At 35.1% G+C, this 18,570-nt stretch overlaps 1 protein-coding gene and 1 pseudogene across 1 annotated transcript; both read right to left on the reverse strand.

The window, feature by feature from the left end:
- Positions 1 to 591: 591 nt before the first annotated feature.
- LOC133203462 (uncharacterized) lies at positions 592 to 12,007 on the reverse strand (annotated as a pseudogene).
- A 4,658-nt stretch (positions 12,008 to 16,665) lies between these two features.
- On the reverse strand, positions 16,666 to 18,570 carry LOC133203448 (uncharacterized). The gene has a single exon (XM_061339227.1). The coding sequence runs from the start codon at positions 18,568 to 18,570 to the stop codon at positions 16,666 to 16,668; it is 1,905 nt and encodes a 634-aa protein (XP_061195211.1).

An 18,570-nucleotide genomic window follows, 5' to 3' on the forward strand; every position in this document is an offset into this window, starting at 1 on the left:
AAACACTGGTTTCTAAAGTTTAAATATAAACCTCTAAAATGGAATGAATTTTCAAATTAAAGCAAATCAACAAATGAAATTATTTGCTGTCAACATAAAAGAAAAATACTTCATATATCTACTACTATAATATATTTAATTACATATGCAAAAATTGCATAACAAAGACATGATATGTAATGTATAGTATTGATATGTATGAAAAATATTTGTGTGAAAAAACCCATAAAACAGCTTAAGAACATTCAACAAGATTTGAATAAACATGTAGCACTTTATTCATGTATATATAGACTTATGTAAAACATACTATTAAGTATACAATATTATGGTTTATATACAGGTAATGAATATTCATTTATACAATAGTACATCCATTGTGAATTAAATTTATCCTCATTCAGCACATACTACACATTCAAAATCTATTTTAAGTACCAACAAAAATAAAATAAAATAACAATAAAAATGCAGTTTAATTTGTTCACATCTGCATACAGCCAAAAATAAAAGAACAGCCTGTTTTATATGGAGCTCACAACCACAAGATGGAATGATGAAATTTAAATGTATTTTGTTACTATGGATGGTTACTATGAGTGGTTACTATGGATGGTTACTATGGGTAGTTACTATGGGTGATACTATGGATGGTAACTATGGGTGACGCTATACGACACTCTCATTCCCGACAGCATTGTTCTGACTCTGCTGACGCCGGCTTTGTTGTTCTGCTAATCGTGTCAGCACGTCCCATGAAGAATTATGGGATAGCTCACTGCCGACAGATGGACTAGGATGGGCAGCCGGTGTTGTCCCCAATGGAGATGGATTAACAACCAGGGGTACACCAGAGGGATATGGGGCCCCTGAGGGGGCTGTAAAGGGATGTACAGGATGACTGTGCTTGGGTGGTACCATGACTATGGGTGCTGCTGGGTGGTGTCCAGTAGGGTACACCACCTGATGTGTTGGGATATTGTTAGTAAACACAGAGCTTGTCACTGACCCTGTCTCTAACGCTTCTCCACTTTCTGTTTGTATGTCATCTCACACAACATTTCCCAGTTTGACTTTTTCTGGGAATAGGTCCAGCCTGAGACACTGTTTGTGGTGGTAACTGTCTGCCAGTGTTGTCAATGGACTGAGGTGGTGCCACAGTCAAGGATTCCTGACCATTAACAAAATAGGGAGGAGGCTGGGTAGGTACTGCACCGGGTGGTGGCTGCTGCAGAGGTAAGGTGGTGTAACCTGGTGGGAGCCCATAAGGTACCACATATGGCTGCCCCTGTGGTCCCATGGGATAAACCACCACTCCTGGCGGCGCTGCAGCCAGTTCCTGTGGAGCCTTGACTGTTTCCTCCACAGCTGGGGCATCTCTCTGAGACCTGGACTTCTTCTTTTGTGCTTTTACAGTAGCTGTCTCAGATGCTGCTGCCGATTGGGATTTCCCAGGCTTTGGTTTCGGTTTTGGCTTTGGTTTTTATGAACTTTCTTTAAGCGATTCTCGACTCTTTGATTTTTCACGTTTTTCATTTTTAAGTTCATCACCTGTGTCAGAATCATCACCTCTAGACTTGATGCGACTCCTGTGTTTTTTATTTGTAGTTTGTGTTCCTGTTGCGGACAGACTTTTTGAGCGACGTTTTCTCTGTACCACCCTCTTTGAATGCACAACAACCGATTGGTCATCCCCAGTCTGAGTTGCTGTTTCCCTCAATGTTTGCGTTGCTCGTGTTGCTTTTTCACTGCGTCTTCCATTAGAATTCAAATCTCCCAGTGATTTAAACATTCTGTCATTTTCATGTCGAGATATTGGCTGCACATAGCCATCAGAGTCATCATCATAGTCCACGGGTGAACGACCACGTGACCTCTGACCTCTAGGCCTGCGGTAATAGTCAATGTCATCATGAGCAAAGGTTGAGCCAGAAACGACAGACTCGGAGAATGATCCTTTTCGTCGTCTGCGACTGTAGAGAGATAAACGGGAGGCGTACAGTGATTGACATGACGTGGTTCTCTGGAGAGCTAAAAAACATCAAACATAATAAGGAGGTATAATATTTGACCAAGAAATTTTTAAAGGGAAACTGTTTAGTTCTATATATTTAATGTTAAATTATTTTGACCTACTTTAACTTATGAATGAAGAAATTTGAAATGTTAGAAAAACATTCAAAATAAAATTGAAAAGATACTGAACTGGATAAATAAACAAACTTAATTTTGAATAAAACATTTTCTATCACATCTTTGAAGAAGACTCAAAAAATTTGTTTGAGTATGACCTCAATCTGACTGAAAGCCTCAGTTTTCTCTCTTACAACTAATTAATATCAATATCTTCACTCAGTGCTAAGTTTTTGCTTTAGGTTAATGAATGTGGATGAAGATAACAGAATCTTTAAATTTAAAGCAAATAATTACACATTAGAGTATTCTCACACAGTATAAACTAAAACAAGTAAACAGTTCCCAATCAAAAATACATTCACATGTACCTGACGCTTCCAAATATTCCTATAATTTTTATTGAATACAACGTGTACTGTCTGTCATGGAATACCGTAGAGCGGGTTTTCTTGGCGGGTGTAAAATTTAGTGTTTTGCCTGCTGAAAGGTATGCCACTAATTTTGGTGTAATTTAAATTAGCGGACACAGGGTTTTTAACTCTTTACAGATGAGCACTAAGAAGAGTACTGAATATTTTAGCGATTTAAATTTTAGCGGGCTACTATCAAAATGCAAAAATAAGCCAAAATTAGCACCCCGCTAAAATAACCCGCTATACGGTATGTACTAATTAAAAAATAAGAGAGTAGACTTACGACGGACGGACTCCTTATCATCATCCCTCATCATGCTAGTGGGGGTCAAGGGACGAGAATCTGTGCTCCGATTTCTCCGATGTCCAAAGCCTTTGGCCACTGGTTTTGGAAATTTGTTTGAACGTTTACTTGATCTCAACCCATCATCTAGTTTCTGAAACTGCCCAGCACTGCGTGTGGATTTAGGACTGTCAGGAATCTTGTCTGGGTCTCGCTCTTTCAGAGGCTTTTCCTTTTTGTTTTTAGTGTTTTTTGTTTTCTCTGGGCCCCTATTAGGACGCAGTGTGTGTTGTGTTTTTTTTTTTTTGTTTTTTTTTTTTTGTCATTCATATTTTTATTTCCGTCATAACATGCATTTTTATACAAACATTACAAAACTACAATAGAATGGCATAAAAACAAATATCCTATATGATAGACAAAAGAGATCCATTTGAACAATTTTGAAAAATAGACAGCATTTTTTTCCGTAACATTTAAACCTTCACTGACTGAGAAATGTTTTCAAAAAATCCCAACTTTGCTTTATCATGTCTGCTTTCTTATGAGAGAGAGAAAAGGAGGAAAAAAGCTCTATAGTTCTATAATATCTAAGTACTTCCAAATAAGCATAAAAAGACGGTGTTATATTTTTCCATTTACAATTCATTATATATTGCTTTGCAACCAGAATGATTATGTTCAAAGTTCTGAATTCAGTTTCACTAGAACTTTTATATCCAAATATGATTTCTTCAGCAGTAAATTTAATAATTAAACCACATGTATTTCGAAGTTTATCTCTTAAATTAGACCATAAAGTAACGGAATATGGACACAAGCACAATAGATGAATAATTGTTTCTTTAGTATCATGGCAAAAAGAACAAAGTTCTGTTTCGGCTATTTTGCATTTCATAAGTTTGCTATTTGTAAAAATTATTTGATGTAAAAGCTTAAACTGAAAGCATCGAAGCTTTGTGTCCTTTGTTATTAAATAGGGTAAAGAAAAAGAGTCTTTCCATTTATTTTCATTAATATGTATTGAAAGTTTTTCCTCCCATTTCTTTAAAGCCATTGAGGGGGACTCTGTTATCTTTTCAACAAACTTTTTATAAAAGTGTTTTGTAACTTTCATATTTTTTTTAAGTTTCAAAATATTTTCACTTTTAATTTCATTCAATTTTTGGTGATGTTTAATCGTTTGCTTCCAATATTTAGGGATTGCTGATAATAGTCCGTTATATTCAACGAAATTTATGTTTAAATTGTATGCATTTTTAAATTGGATGAAATTCATGAAATCGCCATTTTCCATGATTAAGTCATTAATGAAAAAAATACCATTGGCTATCCATTTTCGTTTAAATACGTATTTTTTCCCTACTTAGATATCATTATTAAGCCATAGTGGTTGACTTAAAATTTCACAAGGGGCTGTGGTAGAGTTTTGACCAACCTTTCCCCAAGCTATTAATACACTTTTCCAGAATGGATTAAATTTGTTTGAAATGGTTTCTAAACCTTCATATCTGAAATACCACATTTTTTCATTTCCAAATTTTTGTGTCGTGTCCGAGAGCAAGAGTTTCCATGGGGAATTGATAGAAGAGTCAAGTACTTTCTTGACCCATGATATTTTCAAAGCTTGACAGAAGGATGCTAGATGAGGAACCTTAAGCCCTCCGTTTTCTGTTGAATTATATAGAACTGTACGTTTGATCTTGTCTGGTTTGCCTTCCCATATGAATTCAAAAAACATATTTTGAAGTTTCTTTAAAAAATCTGCAGGTGGGTCCGGGAGAACTGTAAAAAGTTGAACAGGAATTGGTAAAACCAATGTTTTGAGCACTGCGACTTTTCCAATAAGTGTGAGGTTTCTAAAAGACCAATCATGAATAAGCTTTTTGACCGCTTGTAACTTTTCCTCATAATTACTATAAGTAATATCAGGTTTGTTTAGTTCAAAAGTTATACCTAAGAGTTTAAATTTACCATCATGGTTCCACATTATGTTTTCTTTTGTGTTAATCTCTTGACCACAGCCCCTTTTTGCACCAATCCATAAAGCCTGTGTTTTTTCAAAATTAGGTTTTAGTCCAGAGCAAGCAGCAAAGGAGTTTATACATTTTAATGCTAAATTAAGGGATTTTTCATCGTCTGCGAGCGCTAGAGAGGTATCGTCTGCATATTGGCTGACTAGATATTCTGAATCATTAATATTAATTCCCTTAATATCTGGATTGTTTTTTAGGAGGCGCTGAGGAGCTCTACAACTAGAATAAATAGATAAGGCGAAAGAGGGTCCCCCTGTCTTACACCTCTTCTTCTTGTAAAAAAAAGACGAAAAATGACCATTGTTAAGCACACAGCTAGATATATCGTGATAGAGTAGTTTGAACCATTTATTTATTGATCTCCCAAAGTTGAAAAATTCTAAATTTATAAAAATAAAGTTCCAATTGACGGTATCAAAAGCTTTTTCAAAATCTAATAATAAAAGTATTCCAGGAATATTTTCTTCTTCTGTTTTTTGAATCAGATCATAAATAAGACGAGTGCATTCTCCGATATACCTGTTTTTAATGAAACCCGCCTGTGTTTGACTTACAAGTTTTGAAATGTATTTTTTAACCCTGTTTGCAATGCATGCAGAAGTTAACTTATAATCCACATTAAGAAGAGATATCGGTCGCCAATTCTTTAAATACAGTTTTGATTTGCCACTTTTAGGAAGGCAGGTTATCACTCCCTGTCTTTGTGAAACCGACAGGGAATCTATAGAATACGCATAGTTTATAGAGTTAAGTAAATACTTATATATATCTTTCCAGAAGAATTTATAGAATTCATATGTAAAACCATCAAGTCCCGGTGATTTTCTGTTTTTTGCATTTTGTAATGCAAAAAGAAGTGTGTTGTGTGTTTGGCTTGCCTTTAGCTGGAGCTATTTCACGGGAAGACTGACTGTCACTTCCACTCGTCTCCCGACTTTTATTCAAATTATCTGTGTCTTCTCCACTTCGATCCAATTCATCCGATGTGAAAGAATCCGGTCTTGTTGCTCCTCGAAAACTCTCCATCTTCTTTCACTTTTCTGCGAGAGTTAATTGTTTATTGTCAGGCACTGCTGAGAGAGGCTTCCCTCGACTCTCGCTGGCCGACACTTTATCTCGACTATCTACTGAGGAATTTGACCCAGGTGTCTGGTTTCCAAAGGATGACCCTGATAATCGATTCCGTCGGTCTTCTGCATCTCTTTCATTCTCTTGTCTTGATTTCTGGAACTTCGCATTACTCTGTAAAGCACCAAGGAAAGGAGATTTTGGCGGCTTGGGATCTCCGTCCATTACATCATAGGGATCCTCTTCCTCGTGTTCGGAAGCGTCGTTATTACTCGGTCTGCTCGCTGTACTAGATTCAGTACGGTCACTCTTTGCTGTCTGACTCCGAGATTTTAAATCAAGGGTCTGTGGTCGCCTAACTCAACCATTTTCCACACTTTCATCCACTGAGATTGCCCTCTCCGTTGTAAGTAATCTTGTCATGGCTCGGGGTGAGGACTCGTAGTTATTTGATACTCCCATTGGTCCAGCTGCATCCTCCAGGGGTACTTTGGCATTGGAGCTGTTGTACATGGCCAGGCGTTTTAGTTTCTGGGCTCGTCTGTAGCAGCACGCAGTGATGATGGCTCCCACGACAAGAAAGAAGAAAACTCCGCAGACGATACCGACAATCAGTCCTGCTGCCACTGGTTGGGACTCGGTAGTATCAGGTGAAAACGGCCCTGGAAAAATGAACGAGACACTGTCACAACTACTGGTGAAATAATCAAGCAAACATGGAATTTACAAGGTCAAAATAATAACTGATTATTTAAGTCGATGAAACCTTTTTCTACTGTGTTACTGCTAAATTCTTCAAACTCTCTGTATATTATTACAACTCAAATCACTTTAAACAAAAATCAAAATTTCTTAGCACATCATGATGTCATAATACTAAAAGCTTGTTATTAACATTATGACATCACAAAAGCCAATTAAAAGCAAACATTAGAGAACAAAAAAAAACCGTGTATGGGAGTGCTGAAACATATATATGTAGTGGAAATGTGGGAAAATTATAATTATTTTGTCTTGGGGTGATATATATCACACTTACTATGTCTTGGGGTGATATATATCACACTTACTCTGTCTTGGGGTGATATATATCACACTTACTATGTCTTGGGGTGATATATATCACACTTACTTTGTCTTTGAGTGATGTATAAATAGCACACTTACTTTGTCTTGGGGTGATATATATCACACTTACTTTGTCTTGGGATGATATATATCACACTTACTTTGTCTTGGGGTGATATATATCACACTTACTATGTCTTGGGGTGATATATATCACACTAACTATGTCTTGGGGTGATATATATCACACTTACTTTGTCTTGGGGTGATATATATCACACTTACTATGTCTTGGGGTGATATATATCACACTTACTATGTCTTTGGGTGATATATATCACACTTACTATGTCTTGGGGTGATATATATCACACTTACTTTGTCTTTGAGTGATGTATAAATAGCACACTAACTTTGTCTTGGGGTGATATATATCACACTTACTATGTCTTGGGGTGATATATATCACACTTACTTTGTCTTGGGATGATATATATCACACTTACTATGTCTTGGGGTGATATATATCACACTTACTATGTCTTAGGGTGATATATATCACACTTACTTTGTCTTGGGGTGATATATATCACACTAACTATGTCTTGGGGTGATATATATCACACTTACTATGTCTTGGGGTGATATATATAACACTTACTATGTCTTGGATTGATGTATAAATAGCACAATTACTATGTCTTGGGGTGATATATATCACACTTACTATGTCTTGGGGTGATATATATCACACTTACTATGTCTTGGGGTGATATATATCACACTTACTATGTCTCGGGGTGATATATATCACACTTACTATGTCTTGGAGTGATGTATAAATAGCACACTTACTCTGTCTTTGAATGATGTAAAGATGTATAGATATCACACTTACTTTGTTTTGGGGGGTGATGTATAGATATTACATTTACTTTCTCTTGAAGTGATGTATATATATCACACTTACTTTGTCTTAAAGTGATGTATAAATATCACTCTTACTTTGTTTTTTTGAGTGTGATGTATAGATATCACACTTATTTTGTTTTTTTTGGGGTGTGATATATAGATATTCACTTACTTTGTTATTGGGGTGTGATACACTGTATATAGATATCTCACTTACTTTGTCTTTGGTAATTGTAGATATCACATTTACTTTGTTTTTTTATGTGTGATGTATAGATATCACACTTACTTTGTCTTGGGGTTATGTACAGATATCATACTTATTTTGTTTTTCGGGGGTTATTTAGATATCGCATTTACTTTGTCTTAGGGTGATGTGTATGTAGAAATTATACTTACTTTGTTTTTTGGGAGTGATGTATAGATATCACACTTACTTTATCTTGAAATTATGTATAGATATCACGTTTACTCTGTCTTGGAGTGGTATATAGATATCACACTTACTTTGTCTTTGAGTGATGTATAGATATCACTCTTGCTTTATTTTTTTGGGAGATATAGATATCATACTTTGTCTTGGAGTGATGTATAGATATCACACTTACTTTGTCTTGGAGTGATTTATAGATATCATACTTAATTTGTCTTGGAGTGATTTATAGATATCACACTTACTTTGTCTTGGAGTGATTTATACTTACTTGTCTTGGAGTGATGCTGATATCAAAGGAGTACTGCATGGCTGTAGGGTCACCCTTCTTCAGATCCACAATTACCTGTGTACCAGTGAATGTCAAGGTCAGTGGAGAGCGGGGGTAGTTGTCACAATTATAAATGTTCTGAAAGAAAACACAAGTGTTAATATACTGGAGCTGAACAAGGATGCTTTTTTAGATGTCAAACCTTGGCAAAATAAGCCCCCATTTTTTGCATATACTCTTGACACAAGGCTGTACCTCCCAGAAATACCTTGGCTGAAATGGTGACATAAATGATAGAAAAATGATAAAGTTTTATAAGAAATGGAATCTTACGTTTGTGTTGGCATACAGTGAGAGGATGATGGAGGGTTCCCGACAGCTGAAGAACTGGACTCGGGCCTGAAGCTCATACTTGCTCTTGGTCCGTACCATGATCTTACACTGGATCCCGATGGGCTTCGGACTGACCGTCCCTCCACCCTTAATGATGACCGTTTTATCCAAGCTAATGGTCACTGGATCCACAAAACAACTGTCCTCCAGCTGGTCTAAAAACACAGGAGTCCAACTGGTTATAAACACCTCACTTTAAGACAGACTGATGATAATACTGCATATATGTATGTGTGTGTGTGGGGGGGGGGGGTTCAAGGAAAAGTGAAATAGAACACAAATTCCAAACAAATCAATGAATAAAAAAAAAGCTTAGAAAGAATATAACCAAGAAGTTTTCCCGATAGGAATTACTGCTAAATTGTATAGGAATAACTGCTAAATTAGAATTACTGCTAAATTGTATTTGAATTTCTGCTACATTGTATAGGAATTACTGCTAAATTGTTTGTTGTTTAACGCCCTCCTCGAGAATTTTTCACCACTACGCCACTACTTGCCAGTGGAGGGCTGCAAATTTATACCTATACTCGGCATTAAGAGCCATTGAGCAGTTAGGGACTTTTTTGTGCCAAACCTACTGTGACTAGGGACATCGGTTTATATGGTATCATCTGATGGACTGATCTTCAAAACTGCAAAATTAGAATTACTGCTAAATTGTATCAGAATTACAGATTCATTAAATAGGAATTACTGCTAAATTGTGTAGGAAAAGTGATAAATTATATAGGAATTACTCCTAAATCCGATAGGAATTATAGCTAAATTGAATAGAAATAACTGATAATGAACAAGATAAACTGTATAGGAATTACTGCCAAAATTGTAGAGATATTACTAATAAATTGTATAGGAATTACTGCTAATTTGTATCAGTGTGTAGGAATTACTGCTAAATTGTAGAAAAATTACTGCTAAATTGTGCAGGAATTACAGTGCGGTCTCATTGAATTTACAACGTATTAAGCGTTCTTTCTTATAAAACCATCACCGTAATAACGAGACCGCATTGTACTGCTAAACTCTACATTTTATTATAGGAATTACTGCTACATTGTATAGAAATAACTGCAAAATTGTATAGGAATTACTGTTAAATTGTAAAGGAAGTACTGCTAAATTACATAAGAATTACTGCTATATTGTATAGAAATTACTGCTAAATTGTATAGGAATTCCTGCTAAATTATAAAGGAATTACTTCTAAATTGATTTGAAATTACAGCTAAATAGTATAAGAATTACTGCTAAATTGTATAGACTTTACTGCTAAATTGTATAGGAATTACTGCTAAGTTGTATACATGTATTAATGTTTGTTTTTAACAGCTCACATATGTATTGAAGGAATGACAGTTTGTTCCTTAATTGATCTAGTTTATCAGTAAGTGTTGCATTTTTGTTTGATCAATTAAACAAACTAAAGAGAGACTTAAAAAAAACTTAAAATATGATTGATCGATTGTTTAATGTCTCTTGTAAGATTATTTCCAGATGAGTAATCTGAGACTTCACCATATACCAGTGAAGTGTTTCAAAGTAAGACCTATACTCAGCACTCACTGCCATTGAACATTGAAGATTCTTTAACATACAAACACCAGGCTTCGGGGCCACCAACAGACCAACGCTGAGATTTTTATATGTTGGTGGCCCCCAAGCCTGCTGTGACGTATGGGACCTTGGTTTATAAGGTACGTCTCATCCAGATTCTGATGAATTTTTCTTCCACTAACTCATACATAAAATTACATATGCCTCAAGTTATAAACATGTACACAATATTATAAGATACATATATATATATATATATATATATATATATATATATATATATATATATATATATATATATATATATATATATATATATATATATCATCTCTCTATTATTCATTTTTCTAATGATATAAATTTAACATTTAATTATGTTTTGATTGATGGATTAAGGCAGCACATGGTTAACAAATTGGTCAGCTGCTGACTAACTCCCCCGGGTTCTATCCACATAATGGTCTTGTAAAGAGGATCATGAACATTAAACATATTCTAATGAAACAACATGAAACACAATCATCATTGACCTACATATCTCCCATTTTATCAAGATGGATGGCCCGGCTTGATTGATGCAGAATTGGTGAATACAACAACATATTTATAATTCTAGTAACTTTGATTATTAGCTTACAAACAGTGGATAATCTCATTTTTTTCAGAGGTGTCAATATTTTTTGATCACTGTCAGACATTTGTGCTGATAAAGTTAAAGATTCTGTAAGACCAGATGAATATACGTTTTATCAAACCAGATACATATGTACCTTAATTTGTACAGAAAGGAAAATAAATCACTACACCTTTATTGTTTTCAATTAGCATTCTATCTCAAAAGAGAGTCTACTGACAAGAGACATATAAATAACATAATTTATGTCTTTGCTTTAACAGAAGTCAACTGACTAACATCACCACAAGGGCATCTCTGTTGTTTTTGTGACATTCACTTGCGCATCCCGAACCCAATCTTCTAAATATTTGCATCATTTCTGATTTTTTCAAGGGGTCGTTTAGATCAAATTTTTCCATATTAAGTTATCGGTCCAGACAATTTCTTACCTTGCCGACAGGAATGACAGTTTTTGACAACTCTTTTTTTTTTTTTTTTAACTTTTAATGGGATCATTTATATGTACTGTCTAGGAAAACAGCAGAGTTATCTCCACTTATTATACATTACCAGATATTAATGTAACAATTCATTATCTTTAGCATTTGTTTGTATCAGAAATTAACTGGAAAGGGAAGTGAAATGTATTCAGTCTAATGAACTCCAGCTGTTAACAAACAACACTTACAATTCCTGGTTCTCTGTGGAGAGGAGAAGTCTGGTTGCCATAGCAGCAGAAGGCAGGTCACAATCAGGGCTACCATCTTGTTCTCTGAAGCATGTTTCTAGGTCAGTAGGTCATTCTTAACACCTGAAAATAAATAAACATTTTTCAATAGGCTTAAATGAAAACAACATCCAAATAAATTATTAAACATCACAGGGCTTTTAGTGTTATATCCCTATTTTGTCAAAAAAAACAAAACAAACAAACAAACAAACAAACAAACAAACAAAAAAACAATCAAAATCAACTGTTTATTGACATATCAAGACATTGTACTCTTTTTGTAATTCTTCATCAAGATAAAGATATGAAATGTTTCATCAATGACAGCACTAGAAACAAGAGGCCCGTGTGCCACATCCCTCACCTGAGCACTTTGGAAAGAGAGAAACAGAACTCAGTTCAATGCTGAATTAAAGTTTAAATATATAAATGGTCCCATCCTATCCTACGCCCAGGGGGTGATGATTTGAACATGTTGAACAAACTTGCTTCCGTAATAATATGACTAATCACGGCTCTGCTGTTCTTGAGAAGAAGATTTTAACCAATTTTCCTATAAATTTTCATGTAAACTCTGATTACCTAATGTGACCCCACCCTACCCTAAGGGGTCATAATTTGAACAAACTTAATTGAATCAACACTACCTGAGGATGCCTCTTTTTTTATTGACTAATCATGGATTTTTCATCAGAAAATGATTTGTTGCGATATTTCCTATATATTGTAAATCACTTTTTATTCACGAGAACTTTGTTTTTGCATAAATATGCGAGAGAGTGTGCTTGCAAAAATATTATTCTCACATATATTAGTATTCTGAAAGATTTAATAGAGCAGTAACCATAATTCGTAAAAAAAAAATATCTCACTAATAAAGAGTTAATGTCTATCTCGCAAAAATATTTGGTGATCTACAGTATTCCCAAGTAAAACTTTGATCCCCTGTTGTGGCCTTACCTTTACCCTAGGGGTCATGATTCTAATAAATTGGAACTAAATACGCTATGTAATACAGCTTTCACATACATAAGTTGCAACTTTTCTGGCCCAGTGGTTTTTGAGAAGAAGATTTTTGAAGTAACTATGCCTTTTTTTGAAACTTTTTAAAACTTTTATTTTCACTAAAGCCCCTATATGGGGTATTGTTTAACAATTGAACAAATCAACATGTGAACAGTTAAAACATAATGAACCATAATATGTACATTTTCAGTAATTCTTATTATCTCCCCTTGAAAGAAGGCCTGTCCTTTCATTTGAACAAAATTGAATCTCCTCCAACCAAAGATGTTCTGTGGCTAGTTTTGTTGAAATTAGCCCAGTGGTTCTGGAGAAGAAGTAAAAAATGTGAAAAGTTTAAGATGACAGACAATGGACAAATTTTGATCAGAAAATAGTTCGCCATTTTGACTCACAGGTACTTGTGGATGTGGACAGGACCCCCCCCCCCCCGTTATTCAACCCCAGGGCTTGTTGGACTTTTTTTTTTCGAAAATTATATTTATTACACTTATTCATCATGCGTACCATAGGAAAAAATCGTGAAAACCCCAAAATAATCGTTCCACACAAAAATACCCCACTATACATTATAAGAGAGAAAGGTATGCCACTCCGGTTTGTTTACGTTGTACCCCCACTGGTCTTTCTGGGTTTAAAAACATGTATTTATGTTATTTTAACCTAAAATGTCGGCTCACACTGTCTCTACATATATTTCTGTCTTAGTTCATGCTATCGGATTGACTATGCATCTCGTAAGAATCCCACAATTAATCCTTAAACAGCATTGCAGTCAGCAAAAAATCTTTAGGTAAACGCAACGGAAGTGAATAGAAAATATATTACCTATTATGATAACACCCAAGAGAGATTATTACGTCAGGCCAAAACTCTCTCGGACGTTATCGTAATAAGTGATACATTCTTGGTGTACTTCCGTTGCGTTTACCTTAGGATTTTTTTGTCCACCATGTCCACAAGTACCGGTGTTTTGGCAGGTGAGCTAAAAGTGTTAGATAAAGTGTAATCACTCATACAAGTGTAAATCAAAATTAAAACCTGGATGACTCAAAGTTATTCAGTTTTCAGTCACAAAAATGAATGCATTGAGATTAACATGATTAATAATTAATTCAATAAATATACATATAAAGTTCAGGTCAGTATATATTTTTTCCCAAACAGGTTAAGCGTTGTAGCGTTCACTCTTGCTACACATACGGATTAAACCCGATCGACTTAACACTCTCGTCATTGAAGACATTCATTTATTGAACCGGAACTAAGACCAGGGTGATAACTCAACATAAAATTAAACATACAGAAATAGAGTAATCTTTCTTACATGAAACACTTACAAGTACAAACACTACATCCCTTCCTTTCTCGCTCAAAAACAACTATAATTCTCAATTAATACTATCTTCTACAATTCACACTTAAGTGATACTACTTTGTATCAACAGAAATCATAGTTTATTGTCCAAAGAAAAATGACAAGCATATATTGTAGAACATACAATGTACACTCAGTTAATAGTACATCATTTAGCATACATGATCCAGTTCACATACAGTCTAAGACTACTACATGGAAAATCCTTCAAACCTTGATGGAAGTTTCTTATTTCTTACAGGTCTATGGCACGCCGATTGCTTCAAAATTATTTTCTGCACGACCTTAAACAAAAACTACACGAGTAAGTAAAAACTTACACAAAGTGAGGAAAATATACACAAAGTTATTGAAATTTACAAAAACTATAGAAAAACTGCACAATCAACAAAATATTTACACGATATAGTGAGAAAATTACACAAACGTAAAAACGAAAACTGCACGAGTGAGAATACAACATCGACATAATACGCAACGCATCCTCATTGCGCACATTTCATTAATATTCATTAGAGAACAGGTCAATGTGGCTTGGATGCTTGAAACATATTATAAATACAAAAGGAGGAGTGAAGTGTTAGTAATCTTTTTAAAAAAGATTCTTTTAAAATTCCGCTAGACTCTCAAGAATATGTACAACGTATATTATACATGTGATAAATTGACAGGCACAAAATCTTAAACTTGTAGTATATGAATACTCCCGAATAAAAAGCATTCTACAAAGAATACATGTATAGATAACGTAAAAAATAAGGGGGGGGGGGGGTGCATATTACAGTTGTGTGTTTAATTGTTGGATTCTTTTTAGGAGGTCATTCCTCTAGATAGCAATTTCTTTTCAAAGTTTAAACAATGACATATAGGCCTAAATTATATAAATAAAAACAACATGTGATATAATACAGAAGAGTTAACAACAAATCAAACTCTTCTCCTTCACCACCCACTGAGTGTACTTTTGGTAATAATCAAGGATGTGCATGCGTGACCTTTTCATACAGAGATCCCTCCCTGCTGATTCTGGAACGAAAGACACCTGTACGCTAATCGATTTATAGCTATTTCACACACCAATAATACTTTTTGATTAAAGATTACTGGCAATTCATACAAGGATTTTGAAGCAATGTTGCGATCATCTGGGTTGTGGAATTTGACCGAAAACTTTTTGGAAGTCAACAGTAAAGAAAATCGAGCAAATAATTGCGCAACTGAAATTTTAATATTAAAACGCATATCTCACTTTTTGATATATGTATGTAACAAAGTAGTACATGTAGTCTTAACTTTTGAGCAACGTGTGGTGATTTCATAAAACTCCATGAAACTGTAGAAAAATTATACAGTCGTTTTACTTATGTGAATTAAACTTTAATTTTACGTTGTTTTTAATGTACCGGCGGTAGTCTATCTTGAATAGTTAAAATGCTTATAAAGGCGTGAAGAAAATTTAAAATTATAAAATACAGGAGTAGTCAAGGCCGTACGTATAGGTCATTTTTTCCCGCCAAATTCGGTGTAACATAGGACATACGAGGGGAGGGGTTAAAACTGTTACCCCCGGGGAATTAAATGGGTACGACTTAAAGGGGTCTTTGAAAACAAATGATACCCCCGGGGAATTCAGGAGGGTGCACCCCCGGGGAAATATATAGATACAGCTATAATTGGATACAGATAATTGGATAACCCGGGAATTCATTAAGGTGCAACAATTTCCCGCCATGTATCCATACAGTATGATTTCGGATAATTTTGTTAGCCTGGAATAACTGCATTATTTTCTAAGTTTTCATAGTGATCACTGTTCCCTATTTGAAGAATTCTTATTGGGTAAACTTTTAAAATAGAAACCTATGTACTTACCCAAACCTTTTTCCAGCCAAATTTAATGTAAACTTTGGAAATAAGAAGAGAGGGGTTAGATCCGATACCCCTATGGAAATAGATTTGTATGGTTTTAAGGGGTCATTGGAAACATTTGATACCCCCGGGGAATTCCTGAAGGTGTACCCCAAAGAAATGTCTAGGTATGGTTTTAAATGAGTCAGTGAAAACATTGGAATTTAATTAGGTGCAACAATTTCCCGCCATGTATCCATACAGTATTATTTCGGATAGGTTTTTATAGTTATCACTGTTACCTATAGGAAAAATGCTTAATTGTTATACACAAAAAATAGAAACCCATGTACTTTACCCCAAACCTCAGGATATGCAAGAATAAATTATCCCTGATATGGGTAAATAATCAAGATTTTAAATGGACTGCAAAAATATTTTATTATACATGACTAATTACATACTGACAATATTTTTTTAAAGCACAACATACTGTGCAACTACATCCCGTATGGGACAGATTCTTGTCCTTGTAGCACACGTTTATCAAAAACAATTTTATAGTCTTTTTCTTCAACCTTGGTGATGATGTTCATTGTTTTAGTGTCTCTTGTAATTTTGTGTAAATCGGTAACAGTAATTGTAGTGTCATTTTGGTCTTGGTCCATGTTTTGAACCATTTCTTTGATAGTTTCAAAATTAATTTTCTGTAGATTAGCGTAACTCAGGGTAATTCCTCGTACTTTGCACTGAGAGATCTTCCCGTCAGTTCCAGAATTTTTTAAAGTGTATGCATAATTTTTAGGACCACCGGTCACAAACACTTCGATTTCATTGTCAGGAACTTCATCTGTTAAGTCCCCAAGGTAATCACCCAGTTTTGGCTCCCATTCTCCAGGTTTTGTGGTGAATACTACCGAATCGGTGTCGACATAAAGTACTCTTCTGTCAAGTTTTTCCAGGTAAGAGTAAAGTTTGAGTCGAGCTTGTGCTGTTGTGTAAGCTGCAATGACGACATTCGTTCTCCCGGTGTTCTCAATGAAATCATCACTGTTAACCCACTGAATACGTACCATTTCGTCATTAACAAAACTGACATCCAAGACGTTTTGTTCATCACTAGTAAGTATATCAAAATACTGCACAGGCTCAGTGAGATACTGTGTCTTTGGTAAATTCAATCTTTGTCCAAATTTTCCCCAGAAGCTATTCAACATTAATTTTGCAAGAGCTCTTAAACCTGGATTAAATTTGATTTTGTCATATTCTAGTAAAATCCCTTCCCTGACAAAATAATCATTTATGTATTCCCTTTTGTCTTCCTCTGTTTTACACCAATCAGGCCAACCACTTGCCTCTTGTTTCACCTTGAGGAACGTATTTACATAATCTGTAAAGATTCCCCCATTTTTCGTTAATGGATTATACTGAGAAATATTTTCAAAGTGCCACACCTCGTATATTTCCGTAACCTCGTATCCTTTTTCAATCGCTTTTTTCAACTCATCGGTGACCCATGTACCGATAAACGAACGATCTTCGTCAAGATGTGTACATTTTGACATTTGTTTTGTTTCCATGCAAGATTTGCAGAGCCCAAATAAGAGTTTACCATTTATTCTTGTTGGTAAAACAGGTATGAAGAGTCCCTTTGGAGGTAAAACTTTACATTTTATAAGCCCTTCATAAGCAGAAATGTTCTTGAAATTTTCTGTGATAATGTCCGGATGTCCTATGGGAATTTTCCCAGTCTTGTTTATGAAGGGATAAAGGGATGTGACATCATAATACTTGATTGATGTATTTTCATCTGCTTCTGCAAACAGTTTAAAAGCTTCTGTTCTTCCACCGAAGAAAGCATCCCGAGGACAAAGTGGAGTTTGCCAGTTAAGATCGGTAATCATCTTCTTCAATTCGACATCTTCTGTGACTTTTCTATCAAATTTTTTTTCCCATTCACAGATATAGGTGTATCCTTGGTTTTGCAAATACTGTTGTTTATCCATAGTCTCCTGATAAAGTTCTCCCATTGTGAGACCACGTACAGGGTTATATGTGTCTGCTGAATAAGACTCTGGATTTCCGTGCCAGAAGTCTCCGTGGAATTCCAACACGACCCTTTCCCCATCCGTTTCGTAATAACCATCGACTTTATAGGGCCCTATGACCTTCTCTCCACCATTTCGGGCATGTTGAATTTTCACTCCAAATTTATGTGACATGTATTTTAACCACTGGATTGCCTTGATTGAGTGTTTTGTTTCAGGTTTATATCCATGAGGTGGAATAATTCCTATACAATTCTCCTCCAGGAAATGTCTTCGAAAAACTAATTGACATGCCGATGCAATTGTAATGCAACGCTGAAAAGGGTCAATCCCTTCCTTGCCATTAACTGCTGTCAT

The sequence above is a fragment of the Saccostrea echinata genome, unplaced genomic scaffold (genome assembly GCF_033153115.1).
Source record: "Saccostrea echinata isolate AGI-Se365-2 ecotype Australia unplaced genomic scaffold, CSIRO_AGI_Sech_v1 ptg000051l, whole genome shotgun sequence".
Classification (NCBI taxonomy): domain Eukaryota; kingdom Metazoa; phylum Mollusca; class Bivalvia; order Ostreida; family Ostreidae; genus Saccostrea; species Saccostrea echinata.

What these genes read in the sequence shown, in the direction of transcription:
- LOC133203448 (XM_061339227.1), bottom strand. Translation starts at nt 18,570, where the DNA reads ATGACAGCAGTTAATGGCAAGGAAGGGATTGACCCTTTTCAGCGTTGC.